Source organism: Balaenoptera ricei, chromosome 2 (genome assembly GCF_028023285.1).
Source record: "Balaenoptera ricei isolate mBalRic1 chromosome 2, mBalRic1.hap2, whole genome shotgun sequence".
NCBI lineage: Eukaryota > Metazoa > Chordata > Mammalia > Artiodactyla > Balaenopteridae > Balaenoptera > Balaenoptera ricei.
Window position 1 is genome coordinate 112,018,535 of NC_082640.1, and position 18,221 is coordinate 112,036,755.

At 40.9% G+C, this 18,221-nt stretch overlaps 1 protein-coding gene and 1 non-coding gene across 3 annotated transcripts; both read left to right on the forward strand.

The window, feature by feature from the left end:
- Positions 1-14,372: 14,372 nt before the first annotated feature.
- On the forward strand, positions 14,373-17,225 carry RNASE10 (ribonuclease A family member 10 (inactive)). 2 transcript variants are annotated; one of them, XM_059915619.1, is made up of 2 exons: positions 14,373-14,461; positions 16,087-17,225. In XM_059915619.1, exon 2 carries the CDS (start codon positions 16,092-16,094, stop codon positions 16,731-16,733), a length of 642 nt encoding a protein of 213 aa, XP_059771602.1. In that variant the 5' UTR covers positions 14,373-14,461; positions 16,087-16,091; the 3' UTR covers positions 16,734-17,225. The 2 variants fall into 2 exon arrangements, with proteins under 2 accessions (XP_059771602.1, XP_059771601.1); XM_059915618.1 differs by having other exon boundaries at positions 14,381-14,469.
- On the forward strand, positions 14,552-14,625 carry TRNAK-UUU (transfer RNA lysine (anticodon UUU)). The gene has a single exon. It is a non-coding gene; the product is annotated as a tRNA-Lys (tRNA).
- Positions 17,226-18,221: the final 996 nt, after the last annotated feature.

Here is an 18,221-nt window from a genome sequence, read left to right on the forward strand (position 1 = left end):
CAGACAGGAAACTCAGCAATTGAGAAATCTTTAGCAGCACACCTGGAGGAGTTCACCAGGGGACTGAGGCAGTAACTCAGAAAGGATGGGTGGTGGAAGGGTTACACAGGAACTTTGAGGAAGGAGTGATTTATGGGCGGAAGCCTTGCCAGAAGTGCAGTCAGTGGTGAAGAAAGCCATTTGTTCTGGGAGAGCAGTTTAGAAGGAATATGTTTTGTGTGGGCAGTAGTTCATGAGGAAAGTGTTTGTGGGGAAGAGAGATATGGGGCTAGTGATATGCATGAAAGCACTTGTTGAGAATGTGGTTTGTAGGGGGATTGCATTGCTGGGGCTGTGAGGGGGGCGGGTGTTTTGTGCAGAAAGAGGCCACAGGGACAAAGAAAAGAGTCCCCACTGTGGCCTTTAAAAAATAGATGCATATACATATTTAAAAATTGGAATAAAAATATTATGATTACAAAAACAATACAGGTCAGTAGAACAACTGGACTATATAAAGAAAAAAGAAGAACCCCTATATCACCTCAGCCAAGATAAGCACTGTTAACAGTTTGGTGCACTTACTATGGATTTTTAATTTTTTTTGGAAAAAAATTTTAAAGTATAGTTGATTTACAATATTGTGTTAGTTTCAGGTGTACAGTAAAGTGATTTGGTTATACATATACATATGTATATATCTATATCTTTTTTAAAAAATTCTTTTCCATTATAGTTTATTACAAGATATTGAATATAGTTCCCCGTGCTATATAGTAAATCCATGTTGTTAATTTTGGAAATTTTTAATGTCCATTTTCTCCCCAACTGTTTACTTTGAAAATCTTCAAGCCTATAGAAAAGTGGAAAGAATAGTGCAATGAACACTAGTATACCTTCCACCTGTCGACTAAAAAAAAAATTCACAACCTAAAAGTTGAGAGTTATGTTTTATTTGGTGGGAATTTTTAGGACTTCAAACCCAGAAGGCAGCATCTCAAGTAATCCTGAGAGAACTGCTCCGAGGAGGCGAGGGGGGGAAGGAGCCAGGATATATACGAGTTTTGTAACAAAGGGCAGGTAGTCTGAACGTCAAAAGATTATTGTTAATTAAAAAAAACCCAGATATGTCAAGTTAAGGAATTTAGCACTTTTCTGAGTATGGGAAGATGCAAGAGTCTGGGCTCACTAAAGTCATTCCTTTGATATGCACCTTAGCTATCTGTGGCCAGTATCCTGTGTTTTCATGTCCTGAGGGGCGGGTGATGGCTGCTAGATGGCAGGTATTCTTTCCCTTCCTGAGTTCCCTCAGGGCTCACCAGCTCACTATCTGCTGTGACTGCAATCGCTGATGACTGTGACATCCTTTGTTTACTGATATGGCAGGCAATATTTCATTTATCACACTTAATTAATCAATTGTTAACTTTTAGCCACATATATACTTCCTTTTTTTTCTGAGCCATTTGAAAGTAAATTGTTGCAGACATCATGTCAGTTCACTTTTTAAAAAAAATTATTCATTTATTTAGGCGGCACTGGGTCTTAGTTGTGGCGCACGGGATCTTTAGTTGTGGCATGCATGTGGGATCTAGTTCCCCAACCAGGGATCAAACCCTAGCCCCCTTGGTCTATAACCTGTCATTTAGGAACATCATGCCCATAGGACTGGCTTACCCATCTGCTGATCTTACCAGGGTATATGAGGAGCTTCCTGGGGAAAAAAGCCTGTGTTTCTTGAACTGATAGTTGCCCTGATGATCATCATTACCTGACCAGAGCACAAGACACAGTTTCATGAAGGGAAAGCAAGCCCCTTTACCCTGAAATTTTAGCTGAGTTGCTCTCCCATGGGATAATTCTTTGTGCAGGGAAAATATCTGATTTGCAAATTGAAGGGCACCTGTGATTACTTTGTTGGCTTAGGCTTTTTTGTTTATTTGTTTGTTTTTGGATATAGTTGTTGGCTGTCCTTTCAAGAATGTTCCTAGGTATAAGAAGGTAAACATGGAGGTCTGTGAGATAATTTTAACATTTCAGAAAGTTTTTCTTTTTTTTTTTTGACTGTGTTGGGTCTTCCTTGCTGCGTGCAGGCTTTCTCTAGTTGGCGGCGAGCCAGGGCTACTCTTCGTTGTGGTGCGTGGGCTTCTCATTGCGGTGGCTTCTCTTGTTGCGGAGCACAGGCTCTAGGCGTTCGGGCTTCAGTAGTTGAGGTACGTGGGCTCAGTAGTTGTGGCTCGCGGGCTCTAGAGCACAGGCTCAGTAGTTGTGGTGCACGTGCTTAGTTGCTCCACGGCATGTGGGATCTTCCCGGACCAGGGCTCAAACCCATGTCCCCTTCATTGGCAGGCGGATTCTTAACCACTGCACCATCAGGGAAGCCCCATTTCAGAAATCTTAATGAAGACCACAAATTTACTCTAAATAGACTGCAACATGCTAACTAAAACTAAGTTTATCTGAATGATAGCAATCCATTATGGCAACCCTGGTTATCTCATTCTTATCAAAAACTTTTTGGCAAAGTTTTTTTTTATTTTTTATTAATACAAATGGAAAAATTACATTGTGGTGATTCATAAGTATAACAGCAAACTTTCCTTAAAACTTGAAATTTTTAGTGCCATCTGAGAATTAAATCGGATTAGATCAGCAGTTGGTAAATAGTAGCCACTGTGGACAAAGAACATCACCTGCCATTCCAGTAAACAAGAAACGTTGTCCACCACCAAGCCGTTAGTCAGTGCAGCTGCCCTCACAGTACGCCCTGACTGTACACCCTGCAGGAATTCAACATGGAAAAAAACAGGATACTGGCCCTAGACAGTTAAGATGCATATCTAAGGAACTATTTCAGTGAGCCCCAGACTCTTGTATTTTCCCATACATAGAAAAGAACTAAAATCATTAACTTAAGATGTCTGTTTTTTGTGATTAGCAGTAATCTTTTGATGTCCAACTACATTTTTTTTTCAGCAAACACTCCTGTATATCCTGGCTCCTCCCTTACTTCTTTTTTTTAAAAATTAATTTATTTAATTTATTTATTTTTGGCTGCGTTGGGTCTTCGTTGCTGCACGCGGGCTTTCTCTAGTTGCTGCGAGCAGGGGCTACTCTTCGTTGTAGCGCGCAGGCTTCTCATTGCGGTGGCTTCTCTTGTTGCGGAGCACGGGCTCTAGGCACGCAGGCTTCAGCAGTTGTGGCACGCGGGCTCAGTAGTTGTGGCTCGCAGGCTCAGTAGGTGTGTTGCACAGGCTTAGTTTCTCCGTGACGTGTGGGATCTTCCCGGACCAGGGCTCGAACCCATGTCCCCTGCATTGGCAGGCGGATTCCCAACCACTGCACCACCACAGAAGCCCCCTCCCTTACTTCTTGGGAACAGTTCCTCAGAGCTCTCTGAGACGCTGTCTCCTGGGCTATAGTCCTCAGTAGGGTCACTGAATAAAACATAACATGCAACTTTTAGGTGGTGTGTTTTTCTTCAGTTGTCACCACCATTTGTAAAATCAAACCACTGAAATTCCGAATTTATTAGTGGAGTCCGGGTGGCCACTAAGAACCCACAGATTCCAGTTTGGGGACCAAAATGTAGGCTTAGGGAAGTACAGCGATTTTAGCATCCTCACAGCTAAAATACAATCAATCAAAGTGTATCTTGCCTTTTTTCTCTCACCTAAATTTGATTTGTGTTGTCATTTATTGTAGATAGTTTTGCAAGCTGCCTTTAATCCTACCTTTGAATAGGTGGAGTATAAAAGAATGCAAACCAACAAGCATGCCAACGTATGTTAAGGAGGAGCTTGGGAAGTTTGGAGATTAGAAAGGGAAATTCTAAATTTTGGGAGTTGCCTCCGTGTAAACCACCACTGCTCAGTGGCAAGATGCTGGCTCAGTCCTTAATTCTGAGTCAGAAATGTTTCCCCACCCTCGTCCTGGCCTGAATAAATCTCAACGCTACTCACCTCTCCTGCTCACCAAGCAAACATCTCTTCATGGTTTTCTCTCCCACTTAAGTCAGGGAGAAAATATTGGGGCAGGATTATTTTTCACTGCCCAAATTTTTCAAGGTAGCTCTTGCTTATGGTTTTATTTTGGGATAGGTTGGTGTGAGTCAATCCAGACAAAGTCAAACGTGGACCTGTGAGTTGAGGACGGACCCAGTGTGGCTTGGGTCATTGTGCTGACTCCACCACCTGAAGCTGTGCCTGTGTGGCCATCTGGCTTTGCTGGATGCTTTTGTTATCTCACCTCAGTCTAAGCAAGAGAATCATTGTAGCTTAACAAATGTAGGTTATCAGGAACCAAGAGGTCTGGGAATAATAAAATTGTCTTTGGTAATTAGAAGATTAGAAGCCACCAGGTTTTTTTGTTTGGTTTTGGTTTTGGCTGTACCACACAGCTTGCAGGATCTTAGTTCCCCAACCAGGGATTGAACCTCTGCCCGCTGCAGTGGAAGCACAGAGTCTTAACCACTGGACCGCCAGGGAAGTCCTAGAAGCCACCAGTTTAACTGGTATATCTTCGTTTGACTTCAGAGGCTTTTTGCCACTTGAATTAAATGTGGTTCCACTAAAACTTGTTTGACGACTGCCTCAAGTTGAAATACCACACAGTGACAATTATTTGAAGTTTGGTCCTTTCCCTGTGAATTTTACTGTTTCAGTGTTTTGTTCTAAAAGAGTTGTGTTACAATTACCTTTCAGCCACTTTACAAATGGTCATCTTCCACTCCAAGAGACACACACACTCACACATTTCTTTACTAGTGTTCTTTCTTTCTCACTCTTAGTGTCTAGTACCATTATGCACCTCAGGAATTGCCAAGAATCCCTCGCTGACCTGACGACCTATCTCCATACTTCTTCTTGTTCATACTAGAACTTCCAAGAACGTAGACTTTTAGTCAGACGGATCTGCGTTCAGATGCTGCCCTTGTCATTTACTAGCTCTATGATCCTGGGTATTTTACTAAGGTTCCTAATGCTTTGTTTTCACATTTGTGAAATGGGAATATAGTATCAGTTACCTCACAGTATTAGATGAGATACTGTAAATAAAGTGCTTAAGACAATTCCCTGGCCCTTAATCAGCACTTTATAAATGCTAGCTATTATTTCTTTTCATCTCCTAGTGGCAAGGCTTCCCGTTATAGGAAATCACACTAAGTTGATATTGACTTTATATTTTTTTAATTTTAATTTTTTAATTAATTTTGATTGGAGTATAGTTGATTTACAATGTTGTGTTAGCTAAGTTGATATTGACTTTAAACCCAATTAAATGTGTCAGCCTTTTGGGGGGATCATTTCATTTAAAAAAAAAAAAAGGCAGGGAAAGATGAATGTCATTCGGTGATTTTTATCCTGTGTTCACAAATAAGGCTGGCTCTATGTGCAGCCATGGAGATCTTGAGATGATCTGAAGGAGAGTTTGTAGTCTAATGCAAGTGAGCAACATCTGTTCTTTCTCTTGCTTTCTTTCTTCCAGGACTCCACTTGCTCCAGATGCCCTGCAGTGTCAGTGCTGTGGCAGAAAATGACAAATAGAGGGCACAGTGCTTCCCACCTTCGTCCTGTCTCTCCCGTGGTCTCTAGCAGTGATTCCACTGGTTCGGCCCACCTACATCTACCCCTCCCCTGCCCTACCCTCAGACCTTAGAGCATTCCATTCCTATTCTACTCACAGCGATATCTGGCCACTGCCCAGTCTCAGATCTGACTTGACTCAGCCAAAGGCTCATGTGTGGGGTGAGGCTTGCCAGCACTCAGGGCTGACACAAAGCCTCTTGAGCACTTCCCCCTAAAGCTCACTTTTCCCTGAAACCTCTGATGTTTTGTATATCTTCTTCCTGAACAGTCAGCAAGGGAAAGCAGAAGTAAGTCAGGGAGTAGTTTGAATTACTACGTGCAAAAATCCCCAAACAAAACAGAAAAACTCCCTGAGCTCACTCATCCCTCACCTCCTTCCACACAGAGCTCTCAGACTTCCTTTTTGTACTTTCCTTCCCTTTCAAGGTGATTTTTAAAAACTTTTTATTATGAATAATATTCAAACATGCCCTGAAGTAGAAAGAAGAGTATGATTAGTTTCCAAGCGCCTACCACATGCAACTTCAACAATAATCAAAGTTTTGCCTATCTTGTTTCGTTTATCCTTCTTATTTTATTATTTTTATCTGTGCTCATTTATTCCTAGAGTATTTTTAAGCTAATTATGAGTTTATTTTATTTTATTTTTTTTGCTGCCCCCCGGCAGCATGTGGGATCTTTGTTCCCTCACCACGGATCGAATCCGCGCTCCGTGCATTGGAAGCGCAGCGTCTTAACCACTGGACAGCCAGGAAGTCCTGATGAGTTCATTTCTAATGAGTCTCCTTCTCCCTGAGTTAAAGCTGGGATTTGGGTGGAGGGAACCAAGTGTGGTGAGTTCCCCTCCTCACCCTGCCTCCCTAGCTCTCCTCACTGCCTCACAGTCGCAATCAGGTGCGAATACAGTTTCATAACCTGATACTGATTTTTCTAATAAGTAACGTTAGTTACCTTCTTTATGCCAGACACTGGGCTAGGCACTGAGAATAGAAGAGAGATAGGATAAGAAACTCTCAGTTCGGTGGGAAAGAAAAAAAGCAAAGGGGCAAGACTGTTGGTTTGGCCCGATTATTCATGCGGGTGCAGCAAGAGTGTTAATTTACCATATAGGCTCCTTAAATCTTCTTTGTAAATCTAGAGCCATATTTATTGATAAGGCCACAAAAGTAACTTCTTTCTGGAAGTTTCCTTAAGGAATCTCAGATTGGACTATTAAAAGCCTCTATCATTTGCTATCTTGAGTTTGGAAAAACCAAGCCCAAGCAACTCTTTCCACCAGATTTCACCTATAGTACATATAAATTTGGGTGAATCCCTTTCTTCTCAAGGTTCTTACAATTTCTTAAAGTTCCTGGCCTGCCAGGAAGTGATCTTCCTTATCTCCTGCAAACCTGTAATCCAGTAAGCCAGGTCCTGAGATGTTTTCCTGAGAAGACTTTGTAAGTATTGATTCATCATAGTAGATTAAAAGAGCATCATTCTCAAAAATGATATCTGGGCAAGGCCTTGGTTGCATAACTGATTTTTCCATTATATCTTAGTAAAAAGAGGGCAGGTTCTTACTGAACCTATGCAAATAACTATATTGCCATGAAAAGTACGGAGATTTGGTAAATTTATGGGTCAAATGTGTGGGTCAGTGAGAATCAAATATCATCTTTAAATGTTTATTTCAGTTAAAAAAGCAGTCTAGGGACTTTCCTGGTGGTCCAGTGGTTAAGACTCCATGCTTCCATCGCAGCGGGGCACGGGTTCCATCCCTGGTCCGGGAAGTGAGATCCCACATGCTATGCGGTGCAGCTAAAAAAAAAAAAAAAAAAAAAAGAAGAAAACAGAGTCTAGTAATTTGTTATGGATTACAGAGAGTTTAAGAAGAAAGAAAGAAGCCGTATTTATATATTCAGAATAGAACATGAAAACAGCATTAGCATTAAGGCAGAACATTAAAACAATATTCCTAACAAATAACCACAAATGTTCCTTATTAGTTCATTCAGTCTTATGCAACTAATTCTTGTTCTGCTGGATTTTGAGTCAGCAGTCTCAGAAGCCATCTACTTTTGACTAAAAAGAGTTCTAGAAATCCTGAGTCAGTCCGCTGGTTTGGTATGAAAGATGTCTAAGTTATGTCAATTCAAAAGGCAGTACAGCTGTCCCTTGGTATCCACAGGGGATTTGTTCCAGAACCCCTGGGAATATCAAAATCCAGGGATGCTCAAGTTCCTTGTATGCATAGAATGGCTCAGTACAATTGGCCTTCTGTGTTCTCGGGTTCCACGCTCGAGGATATGGAGGGTACACTGTGCTTAAGAGAGTTTATGCTTTGAAGTGTCAATGGCTTGAAGTATCTGGTACAGTCCTTTTTCATAAGATTGTCTTTTTTTCTTTTTGACTGTGCTGCACGGCTTGTGGGATCTTAGTCCCCCGACCAGGGATTGAACCATAGCCCTCAGCAGTGAAAGCGTGGAGTCCCACGGGACTGCCAGGGAATTCCCGAGATGGTCTCTTTTTTTAATTGAAGATACAAATTCTGGCCTGTAGTTTATAGGGGAGGCTTCAGGCAAGCATTAGAGTAAAACAAAAACTATCTGTAGGTAACAGAGCCTAAAAATGCCTGTGATTACTTTGTAGCTGATAATTTTCATAATAAGAGTAGTGTAACTTACAGGGAAATTTGTTTGCTTCTTTGGCATGCAAAACCAGTTAATAAAGTCATATCAAAAATTTTTCTAGACAAAATGTCTCTAAAGATAGTTGTTAAGCCTATTTCAAAGAAGTCAGTGAATGTTATGTTGATTGATAAAAACGGATGAACATAATTTTTATAGAGAATACAACCCAGAATGTCAGTGAACTGGCATATTTCCTAGCAAAGGTGTAGGCTGTGAGAAGACAAAGAACTTGGATAGAGGAGTCGAAGGTTGGATGTGATTTGGGGGAGTTCCTTCTTTAGACTTTTTTGGTTCTGAAAGTTCCTGTTGCATCAGAGTAAGGTGGTTGTGGTCACTTTCATTGATCATATGTTATTAACAAAACTCCTCCAATGTCACAAAGCTGCCAAAATCACTCTTTTAGAAAGAACAAGACATAACACCCCCATAGGGTCATTATCTACCTGTTAGACCCAGGGCTACGCAGGACCTGAAAAGGTAAAAGCCTGAATCAGGAGAACTGCAGTGATTAGAGAGGGGATAAAAGGATTGTGAGAGTGAAAGATCTGGCAGAGGTTAGTAGGGCTGGGTTCTACAGATTGTGAGCCAGTCTGTGTATTACATTTTACAAATGTGATTTGTTATGATTCTCAATAATAACTGAAAATACCCATCTTATATATATGCAAGATTGTTTTGGGCATCAATGGTAACTGATTGTTCTCTAGATCCATAAGGAAATTACTTTAACAGGAACAAACTATCAGGGGCAAGGTGGATAGTGTAAGAGAAGGAACAATCCGTGGGAGTAGGTAGATCAGGATTCCATTCTTGTTCTGCCATTAGCTCTGTGGCTTCAGTTTGATGGCAAAAAAGGAGAAATAATTCTAGTGCTTCTTACTTTGTGTAGAAGTTGTAAGGGTCATATGAGGTCATTTCTGAGAAAATGCACCAAAATGCAAAGCCATCTATTTAGGTCCCTAGAAAACCTAAACACCACCTTTGCATAGATTGGAAGAAAAGCCTCTTCCTCTGGGGTAAATCAGCTCTGTGCCAGTTTGTACAGTTTGCTGAGCAGAGCACGAATTAGGTTTTACTCTCTACTTGTCCCCTTGGCTGGCCACCCTGAGCAGAGCATAACCTTTAGAATGGTTTCTGTAAGAAGAACTACACTACATAATATCATAAGGAAGCATTCACTAGCAGGATATTTGCCGAATACCCTTAATAGACAAGACCTTATTGTGTTCGGTGGGTCAGGGTAAAATGATGCTAAGTTCTGTACACAATTGAGCACTCTGGGATCTAACAATGGTCAGTGTTTAGATATCAGGTCATCTCAAATAATGTGTCCAGCTCTGAAAAAATGACCACCCTCAACCCTGGACTTTTGTATATCTGGAGGGCATGTGAGTGACAAAAACCCTGGGAAAAAAGCTTATTTGGGACCCAAGCAGAGTTGGATTCCTTATTAGTAAGACATTGTTCAGCATTCTTACCCTTCTTTTGTTTCTATGTCTCCCATCCTAAGAAACTCCTCGCAGCTGGAGAGCTTCCAGCCCAAGGCTGACCTGGATTCCTATATCCAGTCAACTGTAACAAGCAGTAACACTTGCTACTGCAGAATGAGGGAAAAGTTCTCCCGTCCACAGTGTAACAAGACCACTGACCATTACTAATTCTTTTAAACCAGTTGTTCTCAACCATGTCACTAGATCCAATCTTTCATAGCAAACATTTTGTATGTCCCTTTTACTATCCTGTAGGGTAAGTCATAGATAAAATAACACATTTATACTCATAAACCCAGGCAATGCATCTTCAGAGTCTAAGCACTCAGAATCATTGTTTTAACAATTCTTTCCTTGCTCTCCTGCCTTATCAGGCTTTCCTCTCTATTTGGTCTTTATTATCAATAAACAAGTTGTTATTTTTCCCATCTTAAAAAAAAAAAAGTAAAATACCAACCTTCTCTTGACACTCAGTCTTCTCCAGTCTTGTGACTTTATATACCTAGTCCTATGCTGATGTCTCCTAAATTTATATCTGCAGCTCAGACTCCTTTGAACTTGACTCCTGTATTCACTATGTTCAGCTGCCATTTGACACCTTGAAGTGTAATTTTAATAGACATGTTGAACTTAGCATCAACACAGGGTTGGGTGGTGTGGGAGAAGACTGCAAGGATGTACACCAAAATGTAAATGACAGTCTTGATGAGGATCTTGTGTGTGTGTTTCTCTATATTATTATGTAAAACTTTTATAATGAGCATTAACCCTTAAATAAACTTTTTTTTTCTTTTTAAACATCTTTATTGAAGTATAATTGCTTCACAATGGTGTGTTTAAATAAACTTTAAATTTTGCAATAGTTATTGATTCAAAGACAGTACACAGAGATTCCATGTACCCTTCAGCCGGTTTCCCATAGTGATTACATCTTACCTATATATAGTGTAATATCAAAACCAAGACATTGACATTAGCATTGTGTGTGTGTGTGTGTGTGTGTGTGTGTGTGTAGTTCTGAGTCATTTTATTTCATGTATAGATTCATGTAACCACCACTGCAATCAAGATCCAGAACTATTTCAACACCATAAAGGTCTGCCTTGTAGTACAACTTTATAGTCACATCTGTATTCCTATCCTACCATCCTAGCCCCTGGCAAACATTACTATGTTCTCCATGTTATATAAATGGAATTATACAGTAATGACCTTTTAATATTATTAGTTTTCCACTCAGAATAATGCCCTTGAGCTCTATGCAGGTTGTCAGGTGTATAAATATTCCATGGGATACAAGCACCACAGTTTGTTCAGTCCTTCACCTCTTGAAAGATAGTTGACCTATTTCTAGTTTTTGGCTAATCTGAACAGAACTGCTGTGAACATTCATGTACAGGTTTTGTGTGGACATATGTTTTTGTTTCTCTGGGATAAGTGCCCAGGAGTGCCATTGCTGGGTTGTATAATTATACGTTTAATATTTTAAGAATCTGCCAAACTATTTTCCAGTGTCACTGTATCATTTTAAATTCCCACCAGCAGTGTATGAGAGATCCAGTTCCTCTGCATCCTTATTGGTGTTTGGTATTATCACTACTTCCGTGTGTGTGTGTGTGTGTGTGTGTGTGTGTGTTTATTGAAGCATAGTTGATTTACAATGTGCCAATCTCTGCTGTAGAGCAGAGTGACTCAGTTATACACATGTAGACATTCTTTTTTTTAAAAATTCTCTTCCATTATGGTTTATCACAGGATATTGAATATAGTTCCCTGTGCTAGACAGTAGGACCACGTTGTTACTCCTTCTTAATGTTAGCCATTCAGATGTGGCTCCCCGGAGTTCTTTCTCTGCAGTCCTGTCCCCTCTGGTTCTCTGCAGTGACCTCTAGTTGCCTTGGTTTCCTTGCACTTCCATCTCCTCAACTCAGAGAGACTGATAGACCCTGCCTGGGTTCCCCTCTCTGTGCCAAGTGGCCTAGAAACTCCCTGCAGGGAGAAAGCTCATCCCGTTTGTTTCCCGTCTCTCAGTGATCACTGCCCTTCATTGCTTGTTGTCCAATGTCTTGAAAATCTATTGTTTCATATCATTTGCTCATTTTTTCTAAGAGTTTCAGGCAAAATCCAATCATTGCTATTCCACAGTGGAAGTCCATGCTTTAGATTAATTTACAATGAGAAATAGCTCTCATACTTAGAATCTAGGTCTTAAATGGATTCATGGTCAATTTTCTAATCAGAGTATCTGTTCTATCTCTCTATATGTATCTACTCACTACCTATCTATCTATCTATCTAGTACAAATTTTGCTTAACTAGATGTCAAGAGTTCTAACATTAGAACTGCCATTACTTATTTGTAGCATCTGAGACATTAACCATTTCAAGTCACTTTCTTTCTTTGTAAAATGAAGTATATATGAGGCTTAATTTCTTGAGATGCTAGGATATTGTTTGACTTCTTCTAGGAGAAACAGTGAGTAAAGTTGGTAGCTGTAGTCCTTAGTATGCTATCTCTTTTTTTAAAATTGAAGTATAACTGATGTACAGTCTTATTTAAGTTACAGGTGTACAATGTGGTAATTCACAATTTTGAAAGGTTACACTCCATCTATAGTTATCATAAAACATTGGCCATATTTCCTGTGTTGTATTTACAGCATATCCTTGTAGCTTATTTTATACATAATAGTTTGTATCTCTTAATCTTGCCCCTCCCCCATTCCCTTTCCCCTCTGGTAACCACTAGTTTGTTCTCTACATCTGTGAGTCTGTTTCTTTTTGTTATATTCACTAGTTTGTTGTATTTTGAGATTCCACATATAAGTGGTATCATTTAGTATGCTATTTCTAAACAGGAAAACGGCATTGATCAGATAATGAGCATGTGTTGGTAATTGTTACATAATATTAATAACAATAACAACAATAGTTAATACATTTATCCTTTCGCATGCAGTGCGTTATATAATATTCACAACATCCCTATGAAGTAAGAGGTAGTATTATTCACATTCAGAAGACGAGAAAACTGTAACCTAGAAAAGGAAAAAAAGAATAAAAACCTGCCCAGTTTAAAGGTTATACTTAGACCACAGACGTAGGTCCTTTCTTCATTTTTGATCAAGGGTTAATTTCAAACAATCCCTAATAGTAACCAATTATAAAGAAGCAGTTGGTGTGTATAGTTGGATATATTATCCCTGCTGACTCCAGACAGCTACTGGGTTCAGCAGAGGCCCCTTTACTCTGCCTTCTTGTACACAGACCTCGTCAGAATGAATGGGCAGAATGGACACCAAAGAGGGGTAGCATGAGCAAATTGTGAGGGTGAAATGCAATAAACGCCCAGCATGAAATAAGTGCTCAATAACGGTTAGTTGTTGTTATTATTATTATTGAAAATCATCAACATCAACACTGTAGAATTCAGCCTGATAGACTTTGCAGATCATAGAAGCTGTTCCCAGACCACCATTTGAAAACTCCTGCCTGAATGACAAAGCCCTGTTTCTGTCTAGAGAGGGTTTTCATACTGCTTTAATAATCTCCAGGGTGCTTTAAAAATATTATCTCATGATGTCACTTTCAGCTAAAGAAGTGAGTTGAATCAACATTATAACCTCCTGATTTTACTCACCTGGGCTGTAGGGACTGAGCACTGTTTTGGATATTCTCTCTCTTTTTTAAAAAAAATTTATTTATTTTATTTATTGATTTTTTGGCTGTGTTGGGTCTTCATTGCTGTGCGCGGGCTTTCTTTATTTGTGGTGAGCGGGGGCTACTCTTTGTTGCCGTGCTCTGGCTTCTCATTGCGGTGGCTTCTCTTGTTGCAGAGCATGGGCTCTAGGCGCGCGGACTTCAGTAGTTGTGGCTCGCGGGCTCTAGAGCACAGGCTCAGTAGTTGTGGTGCACTGGCTTAGTTGCTCTGCGGCACATGGGATCCTCCCAGACCAGGGATCGAACCCGTGTCCCCTTCATTGGCAGGCGGATTCTTAACCACTGCACCACCAGGGAAGTCCCTGATATTCTCTTATCTAAGACTAAATTATCAGGTTTCCAAAACCTGATATGCAGTTATTGGCTGAGGGTTGGAAAGAGGGAGTGGAGAATGGAGGGCTGGGTAAAGCTAGGTAAAGATATGTAAAAATTTATCATTAACTCAAATACGCCAAAACTTCTGATGAAGTCATGACACAGTTCTAAAATGCGAAAAGCAAAATAACCATGTTGGAGGGATGACACAAATACAGGCCAAGGAGCTTGACATTTCAGAAATGACAGGGAAAGTTTAAAGGAAGCACATGTGGAGAATATAAGGAAATGACCTTGAAATATATGGGCAAGGTCAGGCTGCTATAAACCACAGGATAGTGGGTGTAACTCAGGAGTGGAACAATTGACTCGGAAAAAAAACTGTCTGCAGTTTCCCAGACTGGATACATTTCCTGTCTTGGATGTCTGGATCTGTTTCAACATCCAAGTAGCCTTACTTCAAAGTGTTCATGGGAGCAGAAAAGACAATTGGCTGAGTGTGTTTATTTAGTGCTGGGGAGGGAGAGTGGGAGTGGGAATGGGCATAGGAAGTAAGTCTGGGTTTAAGAGCACATAGAGCACAAGGGGATAACCATTTTTTCTGCAGACCAGCAGCCAGGGTACTTCTCAGAGAGAAGGAAAACCTGGGAGGAAAGAACCTGGAAAACAGGACACAAGCATCTTTGAAGTTATTTAGGTATGTAGGTAAGTCACAGTGGTGTTTGGTGCTCCAGGGAATGACATGGGAAATTCTCTCTTTTTTAAAATTTAAAAAAATTTGAGGGAATCCCCTGGTAGTCCAGTGGATAGGACTCTGTGCTTTTACTGCAGAGGGCCCGGGTTCAATCCCTGGTGGGGGAACTAAGATCCCGCAAGCTGTGCAGAGCGGCCAAAAAAAAATTTTTTTTTCTGAAATATTTTCAACTTTAAAGAAAAGTTACCACATTAATACAAAGAACTTCTAAATATCCTTTATCCAGTCACAATATTTAAAAATTTTCTTTCCCTTATTAAAAAATTTTTTCTTTCTCTGTAAACACACATGTACATACACATACATATGATCTATATATATATATATATATATATTTTTTTTTTTTTTTGGCTGTGCTGCCCAGCTTGTGGGATTTTAGTTCTCCCCACCAGGGATTGAACCCAGGCCCTTGGCAGTGAGAGCATGGAGTCCTAACCACTGGACCGCCAGGGAATTCCCCATATGATCTTTATTTTGAACCTTGGAGAGTAAGTTGTCTAATCATGCCCCTTTGCACCTTAATATTTCAGGGTTCTTTTTCTAAGAACAAAGATATTCTCTTAAACAATTGTAGCACAAATTTCAAATTCCGTATATCAAACACTGACATAACATTCCTATCTACTCCATTGACAATATTCTCATATTATCAATTGTCTCAAAAATGTTCTTTATGCAATATTTTTTTCTGGTAGGGAAGGTCTCTCTTTGATAGGGGCATGAGGCTGGCATTGCAGGACAAAGATGCATGCTCTTTCCCTCAGTTTCCTTAGGATCTTTATTAGTAGGGGAACCCGCGCAGGTCAGTTGTTTGGTTTTCTTTGGTTTAGTTCTTATTCCATGTCCTCCCTAAGAGTACAAAAACTAATCAGCAGGAAATACCCAAGTGCTAAGAGATCTATAGTAGTAGAAGGGATCTGGCATGACAAGATGTAGTTTTAGCAAGGTGAAATTGGGCATCCTCCCTCGTCTCCCTCCCCCCGCCAGCCTCAGTTTAGGAGTGAGAATGGACTATAGTACTTTTCCTATTCCTTTTGATCTTTTTGGGGGAGGGTGGGTAACAGGGAGAATAATAAATACTTGAATGAGCAAAAATTAATTTGGGAAAAAAATAGGGAGATGATCTCCTATGGTAATTCTGATCCTTTACTGAGAATAAGACTTTCTATAAGAATTTCTCTCAAGGGAAGTGTGACACTGTACTTGTTTGTCTTCTTACCCATTCTTTTTGGTGATTTAGAACTAATTTCTGTTTAAGAGTCAATTGATGTCAACTTTCCCCACTGATTCCCCGTATGTGAACCAGTTGCAGAACTGCTACCCTGGACATCTTCCAGTTCTGCAGGATCCACACATTATGCCACAGCAACAGGGAATGTGGTGGGAGGGACAGGAGAAATGGGAAAAGAGTGAGAAAGGATCTCTGCCTTGGGTGGGGAATGGGGTAATGTGGAGAAGGGAGAGGAGACCCCAAAGACTATGCTGTCGGGGTTTAGGGGAATCTATGATCTCTACTGGAGCCAAGTTTCATTTCAAAGTCCGTCCTCTGTTTCCCTCCTCTCCTCCAGGCAAAATGAAGCTGACTCTGGTGCAGATCTTTTTCATAATGTTGCTGCTCCTGCTGGGCCTGGGGGTGGGCCTGGGGGTGGGACTTCAGATGGCCGCAGCAGTCCTGGAGGAAAGTGATCAGCTACTGAATGAGTTTCAGTCCAGTGACTCACAGGACAAGGCTGAAGCCACTAGGGAGGGAGCGGGCACCCGAAGCATAGAAACCCTGCTGTTTAGCAACAAAGAAGTGGTGCAACTGGAAGAGACCATCATCAGTGAAGATGAAGTTGGAGGAAACAAGATGCTCAGAGCTGAGGCTCTCTTTCAGAGCAACAAAGACTATCTCAGGGCTGACCTGATGGACAGAGAATGCAATGCCCTGATGGCACAGAAGATGAAGCCGCACAACCACACATGCATACCCCAGTACATATTCATCCATGAGGAACTAGATGCAGTCAAAGCTGTCTGTAAGAGTCCTGTTGTTGCCTGTGACCTCAAGGGAGGCAAGTGTCACAAAAGCTCCCGCCCTTTTGATTTGACATTCTGCAAGTTACCCAAACCAGGCCAAGTCACTCCTCACTGTAATTACGTAACGTTCATTCTTGAAAAGTACATTTTTATATCCTGTAGTGACATGAAAGTCCAGGTAACATCTGGACCATGAAGTAACTTCTCTTCTGCACCTTCTCATCTTTGTCTTCCTTTCCACTTCCTCTTTTTCATGCTGTGTTCGTCCTTAGGTATTCTGCCAAAAAGGTTCTGGGAAGAGAGGCTGGCCTATTCTTTATCATATTTGAAAATATAAATCTTCTTTGCCCTAGGGTTCACCCAACTTGCATTTTTTTCCTGGGATTAGAGGTGGTAGAATAGGGCGATGATGTCCGATCTCTGTAGGTTCTCTGTCTCTTAGAGTCTATCTCTTGCCCTGGAAAGAGATAAGTGAAGAACTGCTCTAGTCTCTCCTATGATCCTGGTCATCAGTCTGTTCCCTGGTCTGGATGCCTTTAGGTGTGGATTACAAGAGTTTAATGCATCCTTTACCCACGTCCTTCCCTGCTACCCACGATGAGCCTCTATGACAATCACATAAGCCTCCTGGGCTTTCCATGTAGCACTTCTCTGCTACAGATATAAATTAAAGTGATTCTAACTGTGACTGCGTCTGGACAACCATGTGGATCAGGCTTCTTTTCCCAACCCCTGGCTGTAGGGGTCTGCAGGTACGGTGCTATGGTGGTGCAGACTGAGATAAAACATGTCCTGGGGCAAAGACAGCACTCATTTTCTTGACCCTTCTCAACCCTTTTCTTTTTCCTCTCGTTTTTTTTACTACCTGCTATTTTGCATCTTTTTTCCCTCCCTTTATTTCTCCCCCACCCCGCCTCTTTCTCCTGGTCTCCTTTTCCTCTTCTCTTTGCGATCTCCCTGTTCTTTCTCTGAATCCTTTTAGATATTCATTCAACCAACACTGATCTCTTATGCCATGCCAGGTAAGAAGATGTTGGTCCTATAAAGAGTTTGGCATAGGGGGTTAGAGCGAGGGTGGGTCAAGAGAGTGATGAGGAGAGAGAGAAACAGAGAGCTATTTTTAAAAATTATGTCCAATAAGTAGAATAATGGTCACATTAGGTGCTCAATAGATGTAGAATGAATGGGATTGGAGGGAATTTTATTCTCACTCAGCACCTCTTTTCTTCTTTTGCTCTGAGAAACAAGAAAGTTGGTGAAAGAATATTTTCAGCAGAAAAGGGATTGGATCTACTCAAAGAGGAGAAAAGCTATGGGGTTGAATAAATAGAAGATGTAAGTGGTTGTGCTCAGCCTATTTTCTCTGAATTCAAATCTATCAAGAAATAGTTTAGTTCGACATGCATGGGCACAGGAAGGGATCTTAGAAAATGGCAATAAGGATTCACTATGTGACTTGATTTTGAGATTTCCTCTTCCTAGGGTTTTTGTCAGTTTCAATCTCCTTGACGGTAATACACTCAAGAGTCAGGGACATCCATAAATGGGACACTGGAGGAAGGAAAGGTTTAGCTTACTTTGACCTGGCTTTTACCTTCCTGTTCTTTCTTCATTTAGTCCCTAATTTCCCTTACCCTTCCTGTTCTTGCAGGCAGGCAACCACTTAAATGCTTTGCCTCTAATC

Coding starts and splice junctions, on each gene's coding strand:
- RNASE10 (XM_059915619.1), top strand. CDS start 16,092: ATGAAGCTGACTCTGGTGCAGATCTTTTTCATAATGTTGCTGCTCCTG.